The sequence below is a fragment of the Bactrocera dorsalis genome, chromosome 3 (genome assembly GCF_023373825.1).
Source record: "Bactrocera dorsalis isolate Fly_Bdor chromosome 3, ASM2337382v1, whole genome shotgun sequence".
Lineage (NCBI taxonomy): Eukaryota > Metazoa > Arthropoda > Insecta > Diptera > Tephritidae > Bactrocera > Bactrocera dorsalis.
Window position 1 is genome coordinate 78,263,136 of NC_064305.1, and position 21,641 is coordinate 78,284,776.

At 30.7% G+C, this 21,641-nt stretch overlaps 2 protein-coding genes across 9 annotated transcripts in view; both read left to right on the forward strand.

Moving 5' to 3' along the window:
• Nucleotides 1–21,641, forward strand: part of LOC105231209 (glycogenin-1) — a 36,614-nt gene that overhangs the window by 7,158 nt on the left and 7,815 nt on the right. For 3 of the 8 annotated variants that reach the window (XM_049452441.1, XM_049452443.1, XM_049452442.1), the window contains exons 2-5: nucleotides 9,958–10,268; nucleotides 10,343–10,632; nucleotides 10,708–10,888; nucleotides 18,540–19,412. In XM_049452441.1, coding sequence (XP_049308398.1) covers nucleotides 9,958–10,268; nucleotides 10,343–10,632; nucleotides 10,708–10,888; nucleotides 18,540–19,412 — 1,655 coding nt within the window. Of the gene's footprint in view, nucleotides 1–9,957; nucleotides 10,269–10,342; nucleotides 10,633–10,707; nucleotides 10,889–11,177; nucleotides 11,226–18,539; nucleotides 19,413–21,641 lie in introns of all 8 variants that reach the window. The other 5 variants (XM_029553134.2, XM_011212396.4, XM_049452446.1 and 2 more) reach the window with 2 other exon arrangements.
• LOC109579193 (uncharacterized) overlaps nucleotides 1–21,641 on the forward strand; it is a 38,619-nt gene that overhangs the window by 7,150 nt on the left and 9,828 nt on the right. The gene's annotated exons all lie outside the window — the stretch shown is intronic.

Below are 21,641 nucleotides of genomic sequence, written 5' to 3' on the forward strand. Positions count from 1 at the left end.
TTTTATTTTTAGTAGAATATGCTTTTTTCAAATAATTTTTCAATATACTAGAAGATTTTTTTTTTTCAAAAATATTTTGTAGAGATTTCAATTTCCAAAGAGAAGGTTTGTTTCAAAAATTATAATATTTAGAGATTTCAATTTCCAGAAGGATATGTTTCTTGAAAAATATATTATTCCAATATCCCGGAATATAAATTTGTCTCAAAAAGTTTTTGTAGAGATTTTAATTTCTTGAAGAATATGCTTTTTTTCAAATAATTTTTGTGGAGATTTCAGTTTCCAAAGAGGAGATATTTTTTCAAATAGTTTTTGTAGAGATTTTAATTTCTACGGGATTTTTTTAGAGATTTTAATTTTCGAGAAGATATATTTTTTCAAATACTTTAATTTTCGAAAAGATATATTTTTTCCAAATATGTTCTGTAGGGATTTTCGTTTACAAGTGTAATGTTTTGTAGAGATTTCAGTTTCCAAGAGGATATGTTTTTTTCAAATAGTTTTTGTACATATTTTAATTTCCAAGAGGATATATATTTTTTTCTTCAAGTAGTTTCTTTAGAGATTTTCATTTTCAAGAGGAGAGATTTTTTCAAATAGTTTTTTTGTAGATTTCCGGGGAGACATATATTTTTTTCAAATAATTTTTATTGAGGTTATAATATCCAAGAGGGGATATTTTTTTCAAATATATTTATAGAGATTTCAAATAGTTTTTATAGAGTTTCAATTTCCAAAGAAAAATATTTTTTTAATTCACCTCATTCATTCAGGCTTAACCGTCCTCTGTAATTGTCATAGAATGCCTAAGTTATCAAAACTAATTCTCACGTTTTATAAATTTTATTGTTTCTCTTCAAAACCAAAAGCAAAACGTAGAAAACGTTAATTTCTTTCGTTGAAAAGACAAGCGCTCAGTAGTCAGCGTTTGGGTAATGTGCTTTTGACTAATTTATAAACCCTTTAGTAAAATGTGAGGCCACACGATGAGTTTCTACTATCGAATGGGAACTATTTCACCATTTGATTATTTAAATATCTTTTTTATTTTCTCTTTCTCTGGTACTATTACTATAACAGACTCTAGAACCCTTTCCAACCTACAAACTTTAGATGATACCTTTAGTTATAAGGTCTTCTCTGAAATTGTGATATTGTTTCTGTAAATTTTTCTAGGAATTATGTCGTTCTACTTCTAAATTAACTGCAGATATTCATGTCACTAAATTCTTGAATTACAGCCTAGTGTCTCAGTAATACTATTACTATTACAGAATGTTTACTACTACGAAGAAAAGTTCAGTCTCCCTTGGACACAAGGTGTGTACAAGACAATTGTTTCAATTTAACTATATATACTATACATTTTTTTATTTATAAAATGAACTTTAAGTTTTATGATTATATATGAGTGACCGTGTTTGGGAGAGATTCGAGATCATATTTTTCAAGTGCCTTTTTTGTTAAAAAAATAACATCCATATACGTTCTCTAATTATGCTGATTATCCAGAGGATATCTCTACATTACCTTGCGAATGTATTTCTTGGTAGAATATATCCATACAAATTAAAATATCTAGACATTTTCGTCTTGAGAGTCCAATTTATGTATATTGAGGTTGAAACATACTAGTTATTATACTATCACTATATTATAGTCCACTTACAGAAATAGCTGGAATCGACATTAATCGACAAATCAATCGCCTCAAAGGTTCTCGCTGAAAAAAAGTGCTTTGATTCATTCCCAACAGTCTTTAAAATCCCAAAGTACCACTGTTTTAACTCCCGTGCGACCGGTGATCAACCCTGAGGCCTAACAATTTGTTAAACTTTTCTCCTTGTAACCTCCAAGCGGCAACATTAAACCACTCTACAAAACCAAAAAGATGTATACATACTTCATTATATCTTATTTAAATATTTATAAAATACGAATGAAAGTGAGCGTTAATTTATTTAGTTAGTTAGTACGAGTATACGAGTAATTTACCACTTTGTTCGCATTTATATTTTCTATTTTCTTTTGTTTTTTGCCACTCCCGCTTCAATTGCGTCAATTTCACTTCAGCTACTCATAGCTCAAGTTCATTTAAATAGATAAATGACTAACTGCTGATAAAGTCAATACGTTCCTCTGCCCTCAAGAAACGTATTTGCCTCCAACTGTGTCAACAAGCCGTTAAGTGCTCGCACTTTAGAACATTACCCGCTCCAGATTTTGGCGCTTAAAGCTATCAAGCTAGAGTCACAGTGGGTCAAGTGCGGCGAATGCTTCAATCATATTATTATATAATACGTAATCTACTACATATAAGTATGTATGTATGTATATGTACTTAAGTGTGTTTGTAAATTATAACCGATTAACGTTGTGTATGACTTAGCGCATATTTCACGCTTGAGTTGTTCTCTAAACACAAGTGCTTACTGTGGTTTGCATTGAACTTGAAAGACTTGTTCGCATTACATTTGCGAACGTTTTGTACTGCGAGTTGTAGTTATGCACTGCTATCACCATACATAGTAATTTAGCGTTATATGTAGAAATGTATATCGGCTTCAGCAGTCATAAATGCCGCTCAGCTAAGAAATTCATGCTCTTATAACGGTTTCTCTTGGCATGAACTTGCCTGAATTTCTCTTTGTGAACGAGTTGGTTGCTCACTCTGCGCAAACGCCGGTAGAAAGGGTGTTTATACTAGATATAACGCGACAGAGACTGGCATATCAGCTGTTTGGCTTAATTGTGACATGAATTGTGCATAAAAACGTCACATTATTTTATATTGTGATTTTATTGGCGTAATTTAATATTTATTGCGAAGGTTGTGGAGAGAAAACCTTTTGGAAACGTTTACTTTTCAAGCATTGAGTGATCCAATTTCATTAGCGGCACTTCTAATGCAATTTGAGAGTGGTTGGTGTGCACTGGGAAAATTTTGTGGGTGAAAATTTTTGTGGTAAAATTTTTTTTGTTTGTTTTTTAATATTTTTCAAACGATAAGTATTTGTGCATAAAAAAATGGAAATGAAATGAATGGATATAGGAAAAAATTCGATAAACAAAACAGTTAAAGAAAAAAAATTCCTTAAAGTAACAAAAAAAAATAATAATAAAAATTATTGAAACCAAATAAAAAAAAGATTGAGATTTAGAAAATAATTAAAAAAACGATTAAAAATTATAAGATCCGATCAATATATTATAAAAACCATTATTTTTAATGTGATGAAGCGTTAAAGCGCTTATAAACATTTAATTTGTGCTGCATTATTATCTTGTTCTTTAAGAAAAATCCCGTAATTTTTTTCATTGTAAATATTTTTTCCACATTTTTCTTGAAATATACATTTCTTAACCAATTCTCTTATACTTTTAATTATTTTTCGTAAACAAATTCGTCATCCGACCTTCGCCTCGGATAAACATGCATTATCGTCTTAGCCAATTTATTAGCCAAGTGGGCGAACACGATTTTTTAATATAATATCAAAGAAAAACATTTACTCTGAGTAATATTTTATGGACAATTGACATTTGTCTGTTGACTTATGGCAGCTCTGCAAGCAGCTGGCTATGAAATGTTGTGTTGTTTTAAGGATTGTTTGAGTTTGGTTGTATATATATGTATGTATATATAACTTAACTTATATATACATATATGTGTATATATGTACAAATATATTATATGCTCATATATAAAGTATATATCGGCAGCTGTTGTTATGTTTATTTTGGCGGTATATTATTCTGGTTAAAAAAAAAATATTGACATGTAAACCAGGTGCCCATATGTACATATTTCCTTTATTAAAAAATTAAAATATATATTTTAATATTAAAAAGTTAAAAATTAAATATTTTTTTTATAATATTAAAATTTTTTGTTATTGCTTTTTTCAATAAATTAAAAATATTTCTTATAAAAAATTTTAAAAAGTATTTTATTAAAAAAAATTGCTGTTAGTTATTATTATTATTATTTACAATTTTTAAATATATTTTTGTTGAAAGTTTTTAAAGAAAATTTTTTTAGTATTTAAAAGAGATTTTTGATTTTCCAAAATATAAATTTAAATATTTTAATTTTTAATTTGTTTGAATTATAAACATAAATGTTTTATAATAAAATATAATTCATTATAATTAATAACAATTTTTTTTTAATATAATAATTACAACATTTTTTGTTTATACAAGATATGTATAGTTTATTGAAAAAATTATAACATACAAAAATTAAATATTAAAAAAAAATATTAATGACATATTTAAATATTTATGAAAAAAAAATTAAAACAAAAAATTTTAAATATTAGAAAACGGTAAAAATAAAAAAACTTTATACTTATACTTTTTTTATTTTTTTTTTCTAAAATATAAATTTAAATTTATAAAAAAACATAAAAAAAATGTTTCCTTATATAAAAGTTTATTTAATATATTTTTTTGTTATATATTAAATTTATGCTTTAGAAAAAAATTAATTTAAAATTATTTTTAAAATATTTGCGTTTTATTTTAATATTTACGAATTTTTAATATATTTTTGTAATATTTTCCCTTTCGGTTCCAAAACCTTTAATATACTTTATGTTATCAAACATTTACCCTTACCTCCTCATAAGCAGACATTCATGCTTTATTTATGGTTATTTAAAATTTTGAAGTTCAATGTTAAAAGTGAAAAAATACTTACGTGTCTAAATATATGTATGTATATAGTATAAAAACAAAAATAAACACGGTAAGTTAGCAAAGTTTTCCCACTAAACAAGTCAAAATAAATTATCTCATTTTTATTTTAGGCCATTGTGATAATCATTTGCGCGAACTCACAAACTCAGACACATTAATTACGAACACACACCACTACACACCCACACATAAGCACATACGAAAAATTTATAACAAGCCCACACACCTTTCCCGAAAATTGAAAATTCCCTAGAAATAGCAAAATGCCGCAAGCGCCTAGAAAATTTGCAAAAGACACCCACACACATACCAAAAATTCACACATACACGACGGCATAAATGCGAAGAATCCTCAAAGCATTCAAGCGCTAAAAAAGTTGAAAGTCGAAGGCACATACGCACATACCAAAGCGCAGTTTTCGGCGCTGTTGGGCATAGCGAAGTTGCGACTGCCACCAACACCACTGCACACGCACACACAAACAACTGCCTGCCGTAGCAGTAGCGCTGAGTACAGCCAAGCTAAGCAAGATTATTTGTATTTGATTGATTGATTGATTGGTGCATTCGCTGATTTGTTGCGCACACCCACACCCCCACATACACCACTCCACTCATACATATGTACATGTAGTGGCAGCGATTGACGCTCGCGGATTGCGAATTGAATGCATTTTGTAAACATACAAAGGTAGATCGATGTCTTATTTCTCAATTATATTCACTTTTTTTAAATAACTTTCCAATTATTATTATTTTTTTAACTCAATTTTAATAATTTAACTTTCTCCATTAATATTTAATACTTTTGCTGTTTGCCTTTTATGTATTTAATACTAAATCGTTTTGATTACAATCAATTTTATAGTACCGATTAACTTAACTGTTTGTGAAACTTAATTAACGAACTTAATTGACTTAATTATCATACACACAGACACTAATCTCCGCTCAACCTACTTATGTATGTATTGATGTTGTTGGAGTTGTCTTATGCAGCCATATAATTAATTTTATTAATTTGTTATTAATTTATATTGAACGATTCTGTAAATATCGAAATTGAAAGTAAATAAATTTTCATATTTTTTATTAATGATAATTTATTAAATGTTTGTTTTAATTTGGCTAATCATTAGAGTGTAGTTTTATATTATAAATATTTGTATTTTTTTTAACAATCTTCAGAAGATAATTACTCATTATAGAAACTTGAAGTATTGAAGATAATACCCAGCTGTTTTGATTTTCAAAATTAATTTTTAAAACGTATTTTTTCTGATGATCAAAATTTAATAATTTAATATTTTAAACAAAAATATAATTTAATATTTTAAACAAAAATATATAATTTTTAAATTATTTTTTTTAATATTAAAATTTTTTTTTAAATTATTTTTGTAATTTTTTTTTTTAATTTTGATATTTAAAATTATATATTTTGCACTTTCAAGTTGTATGATATTATTCTCTCCTAGCCGTTTTAAAGTAATCGAGAGTTGAGAAGTAAAAAAAAATATGTCATTATAGAAAATATTTATTTTTGCTTAACTGAGACATAAATTTTTATATATTTTGTTTTTTAATTTGTGATAATTAATATTCTATATTTTCCACTTTCACATTGTATGATACTGTTTTCTCGTAGACGTCCTGAAGCAATAGAGGGTTGTGAAGTAAAAAAAAATATATCATGCTAGAAAATATTTATTTTTGCTTAACTGAGAGTACTGTTGAAGCGAAGAAAACGTAAATGGAATTTCTAACAGGGCACACAGGTGCAATATATGCTTTAAATAGTATATTAATCTTGAATTTGGGTTATAAAAAAGTGTTCTTAATTATTATGGGAACTTACTCTTTAATCAGCTTAGTTCTTTCATTATAATCGAGATATGATATATCGGCTCGCGCCTTGTTGCGGCTTACTACTCACATCTATCTCAAAATAAATTTGTAAGGCGTTATAAATGATCTAATTTCATTAAAAGATAATACACAGCTTTTGAACCATCTAAATATTGTTTCTCGTTTGGTTTTTACAAGCATTTTTTCAAACCCTTGAAAAACTGTGAAATTCGGCCGGCTTTTTTCGCATAGGCATCTCTTTTTCGCCCGGCACTAAAAGGGTTAATAAAGCAAAAACTAATTTCTAGATATAAAAATTATAAACTGAGTATGTTTTTTCAAATAATTTACCTTTTTATTAGTGATAGATCCCTGAAGCTTACCTCTAAAAGCCGTACCATAGGTACAGATATTGAAAACACTCCACTAAAAAAATGTATGAAAATACTGAAATCGTATATTAATGAAATATGTATTTAAATTTGTGGATTTTGCCAGAAATATTTAAAATTTATAAATTTTTGACAAAAATAATATAAACAGCGGATATGACAATTTCGTTTCGCTACTTTTTTTAGCGAGCGGTTGACTAAAAGTTTGGCTCGTGACGTCATTAAAATAAGCGAAGGAGTGTGTTTTACTTTATAACTTTACTATAAAATGTGGGAATTTTCTACTCAATACTTAGTTTGCTCACCATCATTTTTGAAGTTCTGTTATTCGATTTATTTTGTTTTGATACAAATATTTCAGAAAAATAAACCTCTAATTTTCTTTACTTTGTTAAAACCTGCAAAAAATTTAATTTAAGATTTTATTTCTGGCAATTGAATTTAAAATATCATCAACAAAATTTACAAAACGCTAAATATATATGCAGATGCATATTATATGTGTGAGAATAAAGCAAAATAAATAAATAAAATAAAAAAAATTATATGCAATTAAATGACACTAATTAATGTGCTGAAGTATAATTTTATTTCTTTGCTGTCAGCTGCTTAGCGAACAAAGAAATTGTGGCGAAATTTAAATATAATTTAAGGTAAAAGCAATTTGTATTAAAAATTTATAATATTTTTTTAAATATTTGAGTATAAATAAAGTGTGGTACTTAATTTCTTTGAAATTAAAAATATATGCTAATTTTGGTTCAATATATTTTTTGAGTTTCAGTAAAGTAGATATTTAAATTTATTATATCATTATTTTTTTAAAGCTGGATCAGAATTTTTATGAAATTTTAAATATTAAAATTAAAAAAAAAATATGTTAAATTCGGATTTCTGTGATTTGAATATTGTTATTTCTTCACATATAAATAAAATGAAAATGTTGTGTATTTATTTTTTTGAGCTGCAATTTAGTAAATTTTATACCTATATAAAGGGTGATTTTTTAAGAGCTTGATAACTTTTTTTAAAAAAAAAACGCATAAAATTTGCAAAATCTCATCGGTTCTTTATTTGAAACGTTAGATTGGTTCATGACATTTACTTTTTGAAGATAATTTCATTTAAATGTTGACCGCGGCTGCGTCTTAGGTGGTCCATTCGGAAAGTCCAATTTTGGGCAACTTTTTCGAGCATTTCGGCCGGAATAGCCCGAATTTCTTCGGAAATGTTGTCTTCCAAAGCTGGAATAGTTGCTGGCTTATTTCTGTAGACTTTAGACTTGACGTAGCCCCACAAAAAATAGTCTTCTTCTTCTTCTTTACTGGCGTAGACACCGCTTACGCGATTATAGCCGAGTCGATAGTCTAAAGGCGTTAAATCGCATGATCTTGGTGGCCAACTTACGGGTCCATTTCTTGAGATGAATTGTTGTCCGAAGTTTTCCCTCAAAATGGCCATAGAATCGCGAGCTGTGTGGCATGTAGCGCCATCTTGTTGAAACCACATGTCAACCAAGTTCAGTTCTTCCATTTTTGGCAACAAAAAGTTTGTTAGCATCGAACGATAGCGATCGCCATTCACCGTAACGTTGCGTCCAACAGCATCTTTGAAAAAATACGGTCCAATGATTCCACCAGCGTACAAACCACACCAAACAGTGCATTTTTTGGGATGCATGGGCAGTTCTTGAACGGCTTCTGGTTGCTCTTCACCCCAAATGCGGCAATTTTGCTTATTTACGTAGCCATTCAACCAGAAATGAGCCTCATCGCTGAACAAAATTTGTCGATAAAAAAGCGGATTTTCACATTTCGAACCGAACACTGATTTTGGTAATAAAATTCAATGATTTGCAAGCGTTGCTCGTTAGTAAGTCTATTCATGATGAAATGTCAAAGCATACTGAGCATCTTTCTCTTTGACACCATGTCTGAAATCCCACGTGATCTGTCAAATACTAATGCATGAAAATCCTAACCTCAAAAAAATCACCCTTTACTTTGTAGAATTAAAAACAAAAAATTAATTCAAAAAATTTTTTTTTTGCAAAATCGAAATTAATTTCTGCTATATGCTCTATCCTTAATTTTTTTTAACGAATATTAATGTTTGTTTTTGAGTTTCTTAAAAAAAAATTGAAAATTCAAATTTAATTTGTTTTAATAATTTCTTATACTACATATATTTCTGTAATACATATATAATATCATATAAATTCTTATACAATTTATTTTATGCAGTTAAAATTTATGTTTTCTACAAAATTTTGTTAAGATTGGTTTATACGTATGTATTAATGCGCTATATTTTATTCGACACCGCCTTTAAAAAAATTATATGCACTGCTTTGCTTCAAAATAATAAAAAAAAATTGAAATAGAAAACATTTCATAACACTTATTTTAACAAAAAATAAAATAAATACAAAAAATTATAGGACAAACACTAAAAATGCATTTAAAGCAAATATTCGGCCAACTAATGGCATCCCGCCCACATGCTGAGCATATTTCACACAATAACATTAAGAAAAAAATTAAACACCTAACAAAAATAAAGAAAATTTTACTTTGAAATTAAAAATAAATCTAATAAATTGCGCTTGAAGCACGCAGCTGTCGCTTATGCTGTGTCCAACCGCTGCCGCCGCCAACGCCGCACCGACCGCTACCACTACTACCACACTAGCAGCCACATACCAAAGCCCAACGCACAACGCCGTCGCCAACCGCCAGCGGAAATGAACCGTCAAACAAAAAATATAATAATTTTTGTACATATTTTCATATTATGCGCGCTCATAATTTATTTTATGAGGCAAGAAATGGCTACAAATTAAAACTCACTGAAGCTTGAAAGAACTATGAACATTTTATTGGTATTTTATTTCAAAAATTTTATTAATTTAGTTTCTTTTATATTTTTCCTCCTTAAAATATATTTTTATAATGCGAATTTAGTCTAATATTTTTATTGTTGTTCTTTCTTTCAACTTTTCTGTTCGCTTTAGAATTTGCGTGGGTGACGCTAACAACGAATGACACGTACTCGCTGGGCGCTTTGGTGTTGGCGCACTCGCTACGCCGCACCGGCACCGCCCATCAGCTGGCCGTCTTGGTGACGCCTGCCGTGTCGGCGGCCATGCGCCAGCGCCTACAAGATGTCTACAATGTCGTGCAGGAGGTGAATGTTTTGGACTCACAGGATGCCGCCAATTTGGCACTGCTCGCACGCCCCGAACTCGGTGTTACATTCACAAAACTGCACTGCTGGCGCCTCGTGCAATTCGAGAAGTGCGTCTTCCTCGATGCCGACACACTGGTGCGTATGAGCGCGCGATCACGCAGACATTAACATTAACATTTTTTTTATTCTTTGCTTTGTCTCCCTTGTAGGTGCTGCAAAACAGCGATGAGCTGTTCGAGCGCGAGGAACTGTCGGCCGCACCCGATGTCAGCTGGCCCGACTGCTTCAACTCCGGTGTGTTCGTCTATCGTCCCAGCTTGGAGACGTTCGCCAAAATCACACAGTTCGCCATAGAGCATGGCAGTTTCGATGGCGGCGATCAGGGTTTGCTCAACTTGTACTTCGGCGATTGGGCGCAAAGCGACATTAAGAAGCACTTGCCATTCATCTACAATGTGGCCGCATTCGCTTCGTACTGCTACTTGCCCGCATTCAAACAGTGGGTGGCGTGTTCTTTTGCAAACGATTTTTTCGAAAATTTTTGATTTTCATGCATTTCATTTGCGTTTTGTAGGTTCAGAGATAAGATTAAGATTTTGCATTTTGCGGGCAAATTGAAGCCATGGCTCATACAATTCAATTCCGAGAACCGCACAGCACTGACGCCCACAGAGTATGCGCACGCCGCCGACTTGATACAGCTCTGGTGGAGCATCTTCTGCGACAATGTGCACCAGCAGTTGTCCGATGATATGGTGAGTGTTTTTTAAATCTCAAAAATTAAAAAAAAATATGTATTTCATTATTATTATATTTTACTTACCTACTCATTATTTTATTTTTGAAATTATTTTTATTTATTTTTAATTTGTTTGGAATTTATTTTTGCTAAACGCAAGCATAATTTCAACTGTTTTTGCTAGTTTATTTACCGTTTTATTACACTAATTACTTAATAATATTAATTTCTTGAATTTTCGTGTTCGAATTTGTTCGATGAAACTAAATTGTTGCAAAATGCCTTTTTCCAAATTCCTTTACAAGTCTGCGCAAGGATTTAGTAGTGAATGTGAAGCTGTGGTGGTAAGATATGTAAGTCGAAGCGCTCTCTTAAACTACAACAATTATAACCTGCCCACATACATGCCTATATTTAGTAAACTTTAGCAATTTCACAGTTCCGCTATGTTAACTGAATGTTGTACAGCATCAATATATATATATACTTGCATACATACATGTATAAGTATGTATAAACACCTTTAAATACTCTTGAAAGCAAAGGTAGCGGGTATGCATTTTTTTGTTGTAAATAATTGATTTCGAAGTCACCATTCATAAGCGTGTGTAAATATTTATATTTAGTGCGATGATAGATGTCATATAATACATATACATATACAATATAAAAAATTGATTTTTTAAGTTTTTTTAAATTAAAAAAAAAATTGAAAAATATATATTGAATATAAAATTAAGAGTTTAGTCACTTTCCAATCGAATTTCACCAATAAAATATATTTATCAAACTTTTTTTCTCCCTTTCAAATTCGGCCCTAACCTCACAATTTGTTCAGGCAGTATACATAAAACGTGGCGTTGGTTAATAGTAGGGTTTAGATTGGTTCATTTGTGGAGAGGTTTATTAAAATTTTTATCTTTTATTTTTTTTCTTATTTTCTTAACTACGCTAATCTAAAATTTTTTTCTAACCTCTAACAGACAATAGGTGTAAGATTTCGAAAAAACTTTTAATTAGTACTATTGATTTTACCATAATGTTCATTAAAATTAGCCCTGACTGTATTCAATTACTTGATTGGTTTAATTTCAAAATAGTGTTAAAGTCACGATTTTTTTCGAAAATTTATTACGAATATTCAAGTATGCGTTGAGCACTATTAAGGCTAATCTAGTTACATAGATCGAAATACAGCTCTGATGTGAATGATTTATAGTAAAGCTTTACGTAAGAGCTTGATAACTTTTTTTAAAAAAAACGCATAAAATTTGCAAAATCTCATCGGTTCTTTATTTGAAACGTTAGATTGGTTCATGACATTTACTTTTTGAAGATAATTTCATTTAAATGTTGACCGCGGCTGCGTCTTAGGTGGTCCATTCGGAAAGTCCAATTTTGGGCAACTTTTTCGAGCATTTCGGCCGGAATAGCCCGAATTTCTTCGGAAATGTTGTCTTCCAAAGCTGGAATAGTTGCTGGCTTATTTCTGTAGACTTTAGACTTGACGTAGCCCCACAAAAAATAGTCTAAAGGCGTTAAATCGCATGATCTTGGTGGCCAACTTACGGGTCCATTTCTTGAGATGAATTGTTGTCCGAAGTTTTCCCTCAAAATGGCCATAGAATCGCGAGCTGTGTGGCATGTAGCGCCATCTTGTTGAAACCACATGTCAACCAAGTTCAGTTCTTCCATTTTTGGCAACAAAAAGTTTGTTAGCATCGAACGATAGCGATCGCCATTCACCGTAACGTTGCGTCCAACAGCATCTTTGAAAAAATACGGTCCAATGATTCCACCAGCGTACAAACCACACCAAACAGTGCATTTTTCGGGATGCATGGGCAGTTCTTGAACGGCTTCTGGTTGCTCTTCACCCCAAATGCGGCAATTTTGCTTATTTACTTAGCCATTCAACCAGAAATGAGCCTCATCGCTGAACAAAATTTGTCGATAAACACATTTCGAACCGAACACTGATTTTGGTAATAAAATTCAATGATTTGCAAGCGTTGCTCGTTAGTAAGTCTATTCATGATGAAATGTCAAAGCATACTGAGCATCTTTCTCTTTGACACCATGTCTGAAATCCCACGTGATCTGTCAAATACTAATGCATGAAAATCCTAACCTCAAAAAAATCACCCGTTAGTAAAGATCTACGTTGACTGGAGACTTTATATGGAAGTTCGAAAACGAGTTTTTCAATATTTTTGAACTATCAAACATTTAAATATATAACAATTTCAAAAAATATGTTATTAGAACTCAAACTGTTTTCAAAACCTATTTCGAGTTTTCGAACATTGAAAAATTAAGTTTTCAAAAATTCAAAATTTTTTTTCGGAACTGAGGAACATAAGTAAATATAGTCTTCAAATGTTTTGTTCCATAAAGCTTAACGATTGACCTATGTACATCCTTTTTTCGAGAAATAAAAAAATCGAATTTCGAAAAATTCAAATTTTTAACCTCTTTTTTTCAAATTTGAGGTAACAAACGAAATATGGTTTTAAATAATAATAATAATATAAATTTTTTCGAGAAATGAAAAAAACCGAATATCGAAAAATGGAAATTTCGAACATAATTTTACAAATTTCGGCTATTAAGCTAAATATGGTTTTAAATAATAATAATATAATTTCAAAAGAAGTCATCCACTTTTCAAAAAATTCAACAATCGAATATTTAAAAATGGAAATTTCGAACTTTAATTTCGAAATTTTAGGAATAAAGCTATGTACATATGGCTTTAAATAACAATAATACTATAAATCCAAAAAAAATCAATAGCATTTTTCAATTACGAAAAATCGAATAACTCGAACTTTATTTTTCTAATTTGAGAAAATATTAAGCAGTAAACATCAAAATACATTCTATAACGAATTTTCGAACATTGAGAAAAATAAAAATTCGGAAAATCGAACAATTTAAATGAGGAAACTGTATTTAAACTATGCAAACTGCATAAGTGTTAACAGTTTCTGAACATTCTATATACAATTTTCGAATAATGAAAATATCGAATTTCGAAAATGCTACTTTCTTGAACTATTTTGTTATTAGAGATTAATAGTTTTTGGACAATTAATTTTAATTAATAATTTAAACTTAATAAAAAATTCTATAGCAAATTTCCAACTTCGAGTCGAATGCATCGAACTTTTCTTTATCATTTGGGGAACTTAAGCAAATTTGAAACAGTAAAGATTGAAAAAAATTCAAAAAATCGAATTACTTTAGTGAGGAAATTAAGAATATTATTAATATGCAAACCGCTTAAGTACCAAAGGTTTCTGTCCACACTATATAAAATTTTGGGGTAATCAAAAATATCGAATTTCGAAAATGGGAACTTCCCCATTTTTATACTTTTTTATTTGAAGTATATATATTTTAAATCGTATAAAAGTAAATGCATTAAATCATAAATACTAAGAAAATTTTTATCTTCGAAAAATCGAATTCGTGGAACTTCTTTTTATCACTTGAGCGTTTTAAACAAGTACAAATTTTAAACAGTACGCATCGAAAAAGTTCGAATAATTGGTATTTCGAATTTTCGAACATTGATAAATTCGAGATTCGAAAAAAAAAATTTAATTAAGAGCAAAAAGGAGATGGAGAATGAAAATATTTAAAATTTTCAAACCGTGCTAACAAAATATTTAGGTACAAAACAAAATTAAATATTTTTAACAAATAAAAGCTTTCACAATCTCAATTAAAGCAAGTTATTCTTCTTTTCCCCCAACTTACATATTTTTTGAACATATTAAAAAATAAATTCTAAAATCCAAGGATAATATTTTCGAAAGGACACTTTTAAATAAATAATTTTACAGGACAGATAGGTGAGAAACATTGAAAGAACTAGAGGCTATCTCAAAAATTTAGTTTTAGAGTTTGTGCAGTATTTCGATGATTGGAAAAAGCGCTGGCATTAGTGTAAAGTACTAAATGTGCACTATTTTAAAAGCAACAGCAATAAGTTGACAAATGAATATATATTTTTTTGTTTCAATAAACAAAAATTCACGTCTCTTTCGAACGCACCTCGTATGCAACTAATTAAGCTTTGCAAATAGACGATAATCAACGCAAACATTTCAAAAACGCATTGCGTTCAAATAGTTTTCAACACTTAACTAAAACATTAGACTCGACGTTGTTAAAGGCGCACACACACTTGGGCAAATATTTTTGTTTTCGTTCTAAGCGTGTCGCTCTAAAAATACACACATTTGTACACTGAAATACATACACAAGCAATGAGGTCAAAAGCTTTGTATACTTCTGCAATTAAAATATTTGTTTATTTACAATTTTTGGTTATTTCGAATTTATTCTTTCAATTGCAAAATATCTATTGGCTGTTAATATTGTTTGGCAAATATTGTGAACTCATTTCTTATGCATTAAAGCCTTATTTATTAGCACAACCCCCACTAGTTTGGCTATTTTTGGCAACCACTGTACAAACTGCCGCTGTTTGATGGATTAATGGATAAATAGTGCGGACTTTTGTGGCCAAAGTGTTTTGATTAAATATTTAATTTCGAAATTTCAATAATATTTTTTTGCCACAAACATGTCACTAGTTGGGTAAATAAGTCAAAATAGTGCTAAAATATTTCTTGTGTGTTTTGATATTCTGATTTTCATCTTTAATCCATTTGCGCTAAATTGTGGCAGCTGAGAGCCTCAACAAGAAAAATAGATACGTACACATTTTGCGTTTATTTCGCTTATGAATATGTGTATATAAACATATATATTATATATATATACAATTATATGTATGTATAACCAATTTTGCGCATCTGCAGTTGACTTTTCGTTGCCAACACCCCGAAATCAAGTCATGGCCGCCACACCCAAATCACTTTCCACGCATAATTGGCGCAATCGCCTCTGTTTCATTTCAAATTTTTCGATGAAATCTGCGCAAATTTTCCCACGTACATATGTATGTGCCTGTGTTTATGCATAATTCACTGTTATTCTGAAGTGTGATTAGCGCAGCAACAAATTGGCATTTGGCCAGCGAGAGCGGCATAAACAAATTGTTCATAGTTTATTTATACAATGACAGAGAAAATAGATTAAGGATATATTATATATACCTATGTACGAGTTTATACCTATAATGTGTAGATATATTGCGTTTTGAGAAAAAATTTTGATATTTTAAAACAAATTAAATATTCAACAAAATTGGATTAAAAATAAAATTTATTTCCGTTAAAGAAAATTTTCAATTCTAGAAAAAGTGAAGAGTTCTGCAGTATAGGGAATATTGAATGTAGTTGTTTTCTGACCTCGATGCAATGCGAATGCTTCTAGAATAGATTATTTCATCCAGAATGCCAAATTCTAGGCCACTTTGAAGCGAATTTTTTTAATTCTCATATATCGAAAAAAGGTATAGGAACATTTTTTGGTAAAAATAATATGATTTTTTTATTATTTTTGAGGCTAAAAAATTATGTATAATATTTTTCATAGAGAACATTATATTTTAGACCCCCACCATAGAATAGCATTCGTTCATTGTCGAGCCTTTACCAAACTAATGCATTTCTAAAAATTCCTACATAAAAACATATCGAGTGGGAGGTTCTATCATAACATTTTTTTCTGCGAATTATATCAGGTTTAAGCTTGGTTGATGTTTTTGTTTTTTACCATTAACTATCTTAATTCCACCTGAACTATCTCTTGTACCAGTTTTAGAAATATTTTCGAAGCCTCCTTGTAGGAACTATATACCATCTTAATTTTCATCAGCTTGGACTAAGAAATGATGACTAATGACTAATATATAATATCCATCATCTTTAGGGAGTTTCTAGCTCATTTCAAATGTATTTTTGTGAGCCTATTAGCCTATAGCCTATAGCTGTGATTTAAATATGTATACCATGTATCAAAATGCCCAAATATACGTAAGAGATGTCAAATTCATAAACTAATTTAGACCATAGGCATATTTCGGAGGCACATAGTTATGTGCTTAAAGACGAGAGAACTTTAAGAGCTTCTACAGCGTGTCTTAGATTTGATAACACAGCGTTTTCCAATAAGTGTGATATGATTTCTACAAAAAAAGACATTAATTGTTAAGGAAATAATGTGAAGTAGAATTGATACAGTAAGGTTCTGAATATAACATCATTCAAATGGCCTCCACGACTTCTTTTACAGAACGAGTTCGATGAACTCAATTTCTGACTACTTTTTCTACTAAATCAAGTCGGATGTCATGAATAGCATGTTCAACATTCACTCCTAAAACTTAAAAGTCTGGTTTATTGCTAAAGACTAATGAACCTCACAAGAAATAGTCTAATGGCGTTAAATCCCAACTTATTGACGACCATTCAGTGTCACAATTTCTTGAAACAATTGAATCTTCAAACTTTTATTGCAATAACAAATACTCTGTGGAACGTAGCCCCATATTGTTGGAACCAGATATTGTAAAGATCAAATTCTTTCGTTTGTGACCATAAAAAGGTGGTTATCATCGATCTATAGTATACTGCTCTGCATTTACTGTAACGTTGTCGACAGCTTCTTTCAAAAGAAGTACCAAACTGCCAGTTTAGATAAAAAAAATGGTTGTTCATGAATAATTTGTTGATTTTCTCTTCGATAGTTTTGTTTGTTTATCTCACCAATAAGGTGATAAGGAGCCTCATCCGAGCAGATGATTTTCTTAAAATAATTGTCATGGTTCTAGGGAAAATCAGCAATTTAACCATGTTTACGGTGTTCCAATGGCTTCAGTACTTCAGTGAGAAAAACTTTATGCGGATGCAAGCCCGCCAGGTTGTGGTTTGAGACAGTTCCGTTTCCTGAGAACGGCTTGGAATCAACAAATTGCGATCTTCAGAAACACTTGCTTGAACGGCAGCAATATTTTCTTTACTTCGAGCTGTACTTTGTCATGACGTACTCAAATGGCCGAAATGAACTTAAAAATCATATAATCTCTATTGGAAAACCCTATATCTGAAAACAAATGATGTTTTTCGGAAACTGACCTTAGGCAAACAGGTGAACATTACACAGAGTACTTATATATTATATATCCTTCAAAAATGTTGAAACAAGATGAGAACTCCAAATTATTTTGAAACAAAAAACTACTGTTACCCAACAAAGACCTTACACAAATAAATACAGCTTCAAATTCAGGTTATAATTACTCCTTTGCGCCATTTATTCAATTCGAAATATTTTTTTTTTAGAAAACTTTAAGCGTTTAAAGCATTTCTGCATGCTGTTACTAGTTCTAATAGCTAAATATAACTACCGTTATGCATATATGATTTCTTATTTTACACCAATTATTACTAACAACTGCTAAAAGTTATATATATTTTTATATTTTTCTAATACTTAACATGCCAAATGAAATAATAAAACCCAACTAAATTTTCCAAAAAACCAAAATTCAAAAACAAAAATCATAATTTGTATTCGAAACGCATTTATGCCTTAACTCATATGAATGTGCTATCTCCAAATTATGCTAAAAACATACCAAAAACACTATTGGCCTGCTTTGTGATTGAAACGAAACGAAAACCGATACGAAACCCGACAACGAATCGCTAAATTGTACGAAACGAACAAATGTCCTTGGCACGCAGTGTGGCGCCATTGTTCATTATTACTATCACTATCGACCCGAACCACCAGCACAACAACAACACGATCATTACTATCATCATTACGAACATGAGCAACACCATCATCATCAACAGCAGCAACACGAACATTCACCGTCGCCGAATTATTACGAGTTCGAAGAAATTAAAGAGTTTCGCGATCCTTGGGAAGATTACTATGAGAATTTAGCCAGAGAGAGTGAGCAGCACCATGAACAACATTATGAACCCGAACAACACCATCACGAACAACATTATGAGCAAGAGCAACACCATCACGAGCAACACTATGAACCAGAACAACACCATCACGAACAGCATCAGCACGAAGAACATCACCAACACGAATGGCAACAGCCAGCCGCAGAGCCAACACACGAGTGGCAAAACAGAGAGCAAGAACAATCAAGACAAGCGCATAGTGAGGCTAATTATGAGCGAGAACAAGCTGCCGCTGTTGAAACCCCACAATCACAGCAGCAACAACAAGAGTACCATGAACAAAAAGACAAGCCAATAGAACAATATCAGGCACCTGCATCCCATGAGTCCCATGGAACGCATGTTAGTCCTGTTAGCCATGAATCCCATGAGCAAAGTACAAAACCTTCAACAAGCAAAAGTGTTGAAGCCACTGCCACTGAGCAACGAGTTTATGAAGCTGATATTCATAAAGAGAGCACTGCCCAAAAACAACAAGACTCCTCATCTGTAAAGCAAAAATCACAGAGTACAGATGGGACAAAGAAAAAAACCGTTAGCACTAGGTCTAGTACAGATAAGCAAGCATTCCGTAGTGAAGATGTGAATGAAATTGAAAGAGAAAACAAAAACAAAACTAATGAAAAGAATGAGGTAAAGTGACATGTCACGATCATATGACACACTCATGACATACTCAAGTGCTAAATAGTTGAACTTCATTTATCTAGTATTATTTATAAAGCACTCCATACGATTTCGGGTATAGAAATGTATATTATTACGGGCCTAGTTGGTGTTGCATAGAGGCATATTTAGTAAAAACAAACATTTTTAAAGTGAAATTGTCTGTAAATATTTGGGAGTTGCCAGATTTGTTGAAACTATCAGTTTGGTATTATATATACTAGTTGTATCACTAGTTGTATTCGATGGTATTACTAGCGCATGTCATTATTTTTGGCCTAGGCGGGCTTTTGTTATACTATTCAAGGTGCATACCCTTCGCTTTCAATAAAAAATTAAAAAAATATTTTGTGGTCTAACGTTAAAACTTTGTTGAGAATACACTGCCTTTTCAGACACTACTCATTGCTTCATTAAATTTTCATTTGCAAACTTTAATACTTTTTCAATCATTTTGTCAAAAACCATTTTGACTCGCCATGTCAAAAATCATGTCATGCTATCGCTAGTTCTGTCAGCCATCTTGTGTCAAAGTAAAATTATATTTGCCATTCCATCGTTTGAAGTAAAGTATTTTCATGTCATTATGATCGTGTAAGTCATTACATTTATCATTTCTAATTTCATTAGTTTGCTTAGTTAGGCATATAAAATGCTGTCATTTGTATTGTCAACAGTCATGTCATGAGTTGAGCCCATTGTCATGTCATGAGTTAAACTAGCTGTCATCTTATAAGTCTCGTTGATAGTTTTGCTAAAATCACGTTATGAGTCAAGCCGTCAAATCATGGATTTAATGTTGTATTAAGTCCCATGTGTCATCTGTCATATGTCATGAGTCACGTCAATTGTCTTGTTTCTAGTAATAGTCAAAAAATATTTAATATAAAATGTAGATTTATCAAGTCAATTGTCTTTATGCTATATAATTCATATATCGTCATATTTATATTCATTCGTACCGTCTTTCGTCATAATTTTGCTGTCAGTTCGTGTGCTTGTCATTTTACTCATTCATTTGTTTATGTTTTCTAATCAAATATTCATTCATTCACCATCAACGCACGAATTGCTTACTGCGATATCTTAATCCTAAGAAAAGGAATACATAAAATAATTAAAAAAAAAATTGACAAAAATTAAAATATTTAAATATATTGAGAAAGGACCTATATTGAGGGTAAGAAAGAAGGTCAGCAAATAATGTGTTTTCAAGTTATTTTCTGCAGCATATTTAAGGGTTCGGTGTTCATACAGTTCTCATTGTTTATAAATAAAAATTAGCGTTATAAAGATAAATCAGCTGTTACCAGTAATAAATGTGAAAACAATAGCTAAAAGATGTTTAAGTTCTCACTTCAGATCGCCTTAGATATTTTATTCCAATGACTCTTTTATCTTATCTAACAAATTTTCTTTTGACTTGGGTCCAAACATGTCTAGGTTATGTCTTTTCCAAAGTTGTATCCCAGCAGTAATAACTGAATATCTTAAAATCGGAGTTTATTACATAAATTGAGTTTCTTTGTAGAAGAGCAGGATTACTGACCATATAAAGCAGTTCTTCCGTAAGCTGGGAATACATATGATACTTCATGGAATGAAACTTTAGTCTTCATTAATGAGGGATGAGTTCAAAATTTAAGTTATTTTTGATACATCGAAGAAAAATGTATAATATTGAGGAGTTCTTAATATAACCACTTTGAAAATTTGGTGTTTGAGTTTGGGTCTCAATCTTAAATATTTTGATATGGTTGCTTTTTGACATAGTTCTTCAAAGATATTTGGTTGTTAGACTCCTAAAAATAATTTTGCGGTCAATGGATGACTATATTTTTTTGCAGCAATAAGAGCGATGCCTTACATTTTCTCATAAATACATTGCAATATATTATAAGCATCATTTCATAAAAAAATATCTTAATTATTTTTTGTAAAACCGAAATCATCTCATTGGAAAACGGTGTACAGTTACGTGTAAACCTTGAAGCACATTTTAGTTTTATCATAAAAAATCATATAAAATATATTCATATATCTCAGAAATTACTAAAGCTAAGACCTGCACTACGTGACACAAACTGAAATTATTCTCAGAATAATCGCGTACTTTGGTAACCCTAGTAATCTTCCCGAAGGTGAATGAACGAATATTTTGGCGTTTGGTTGCTGCTTCATACTAACAAATGTAAA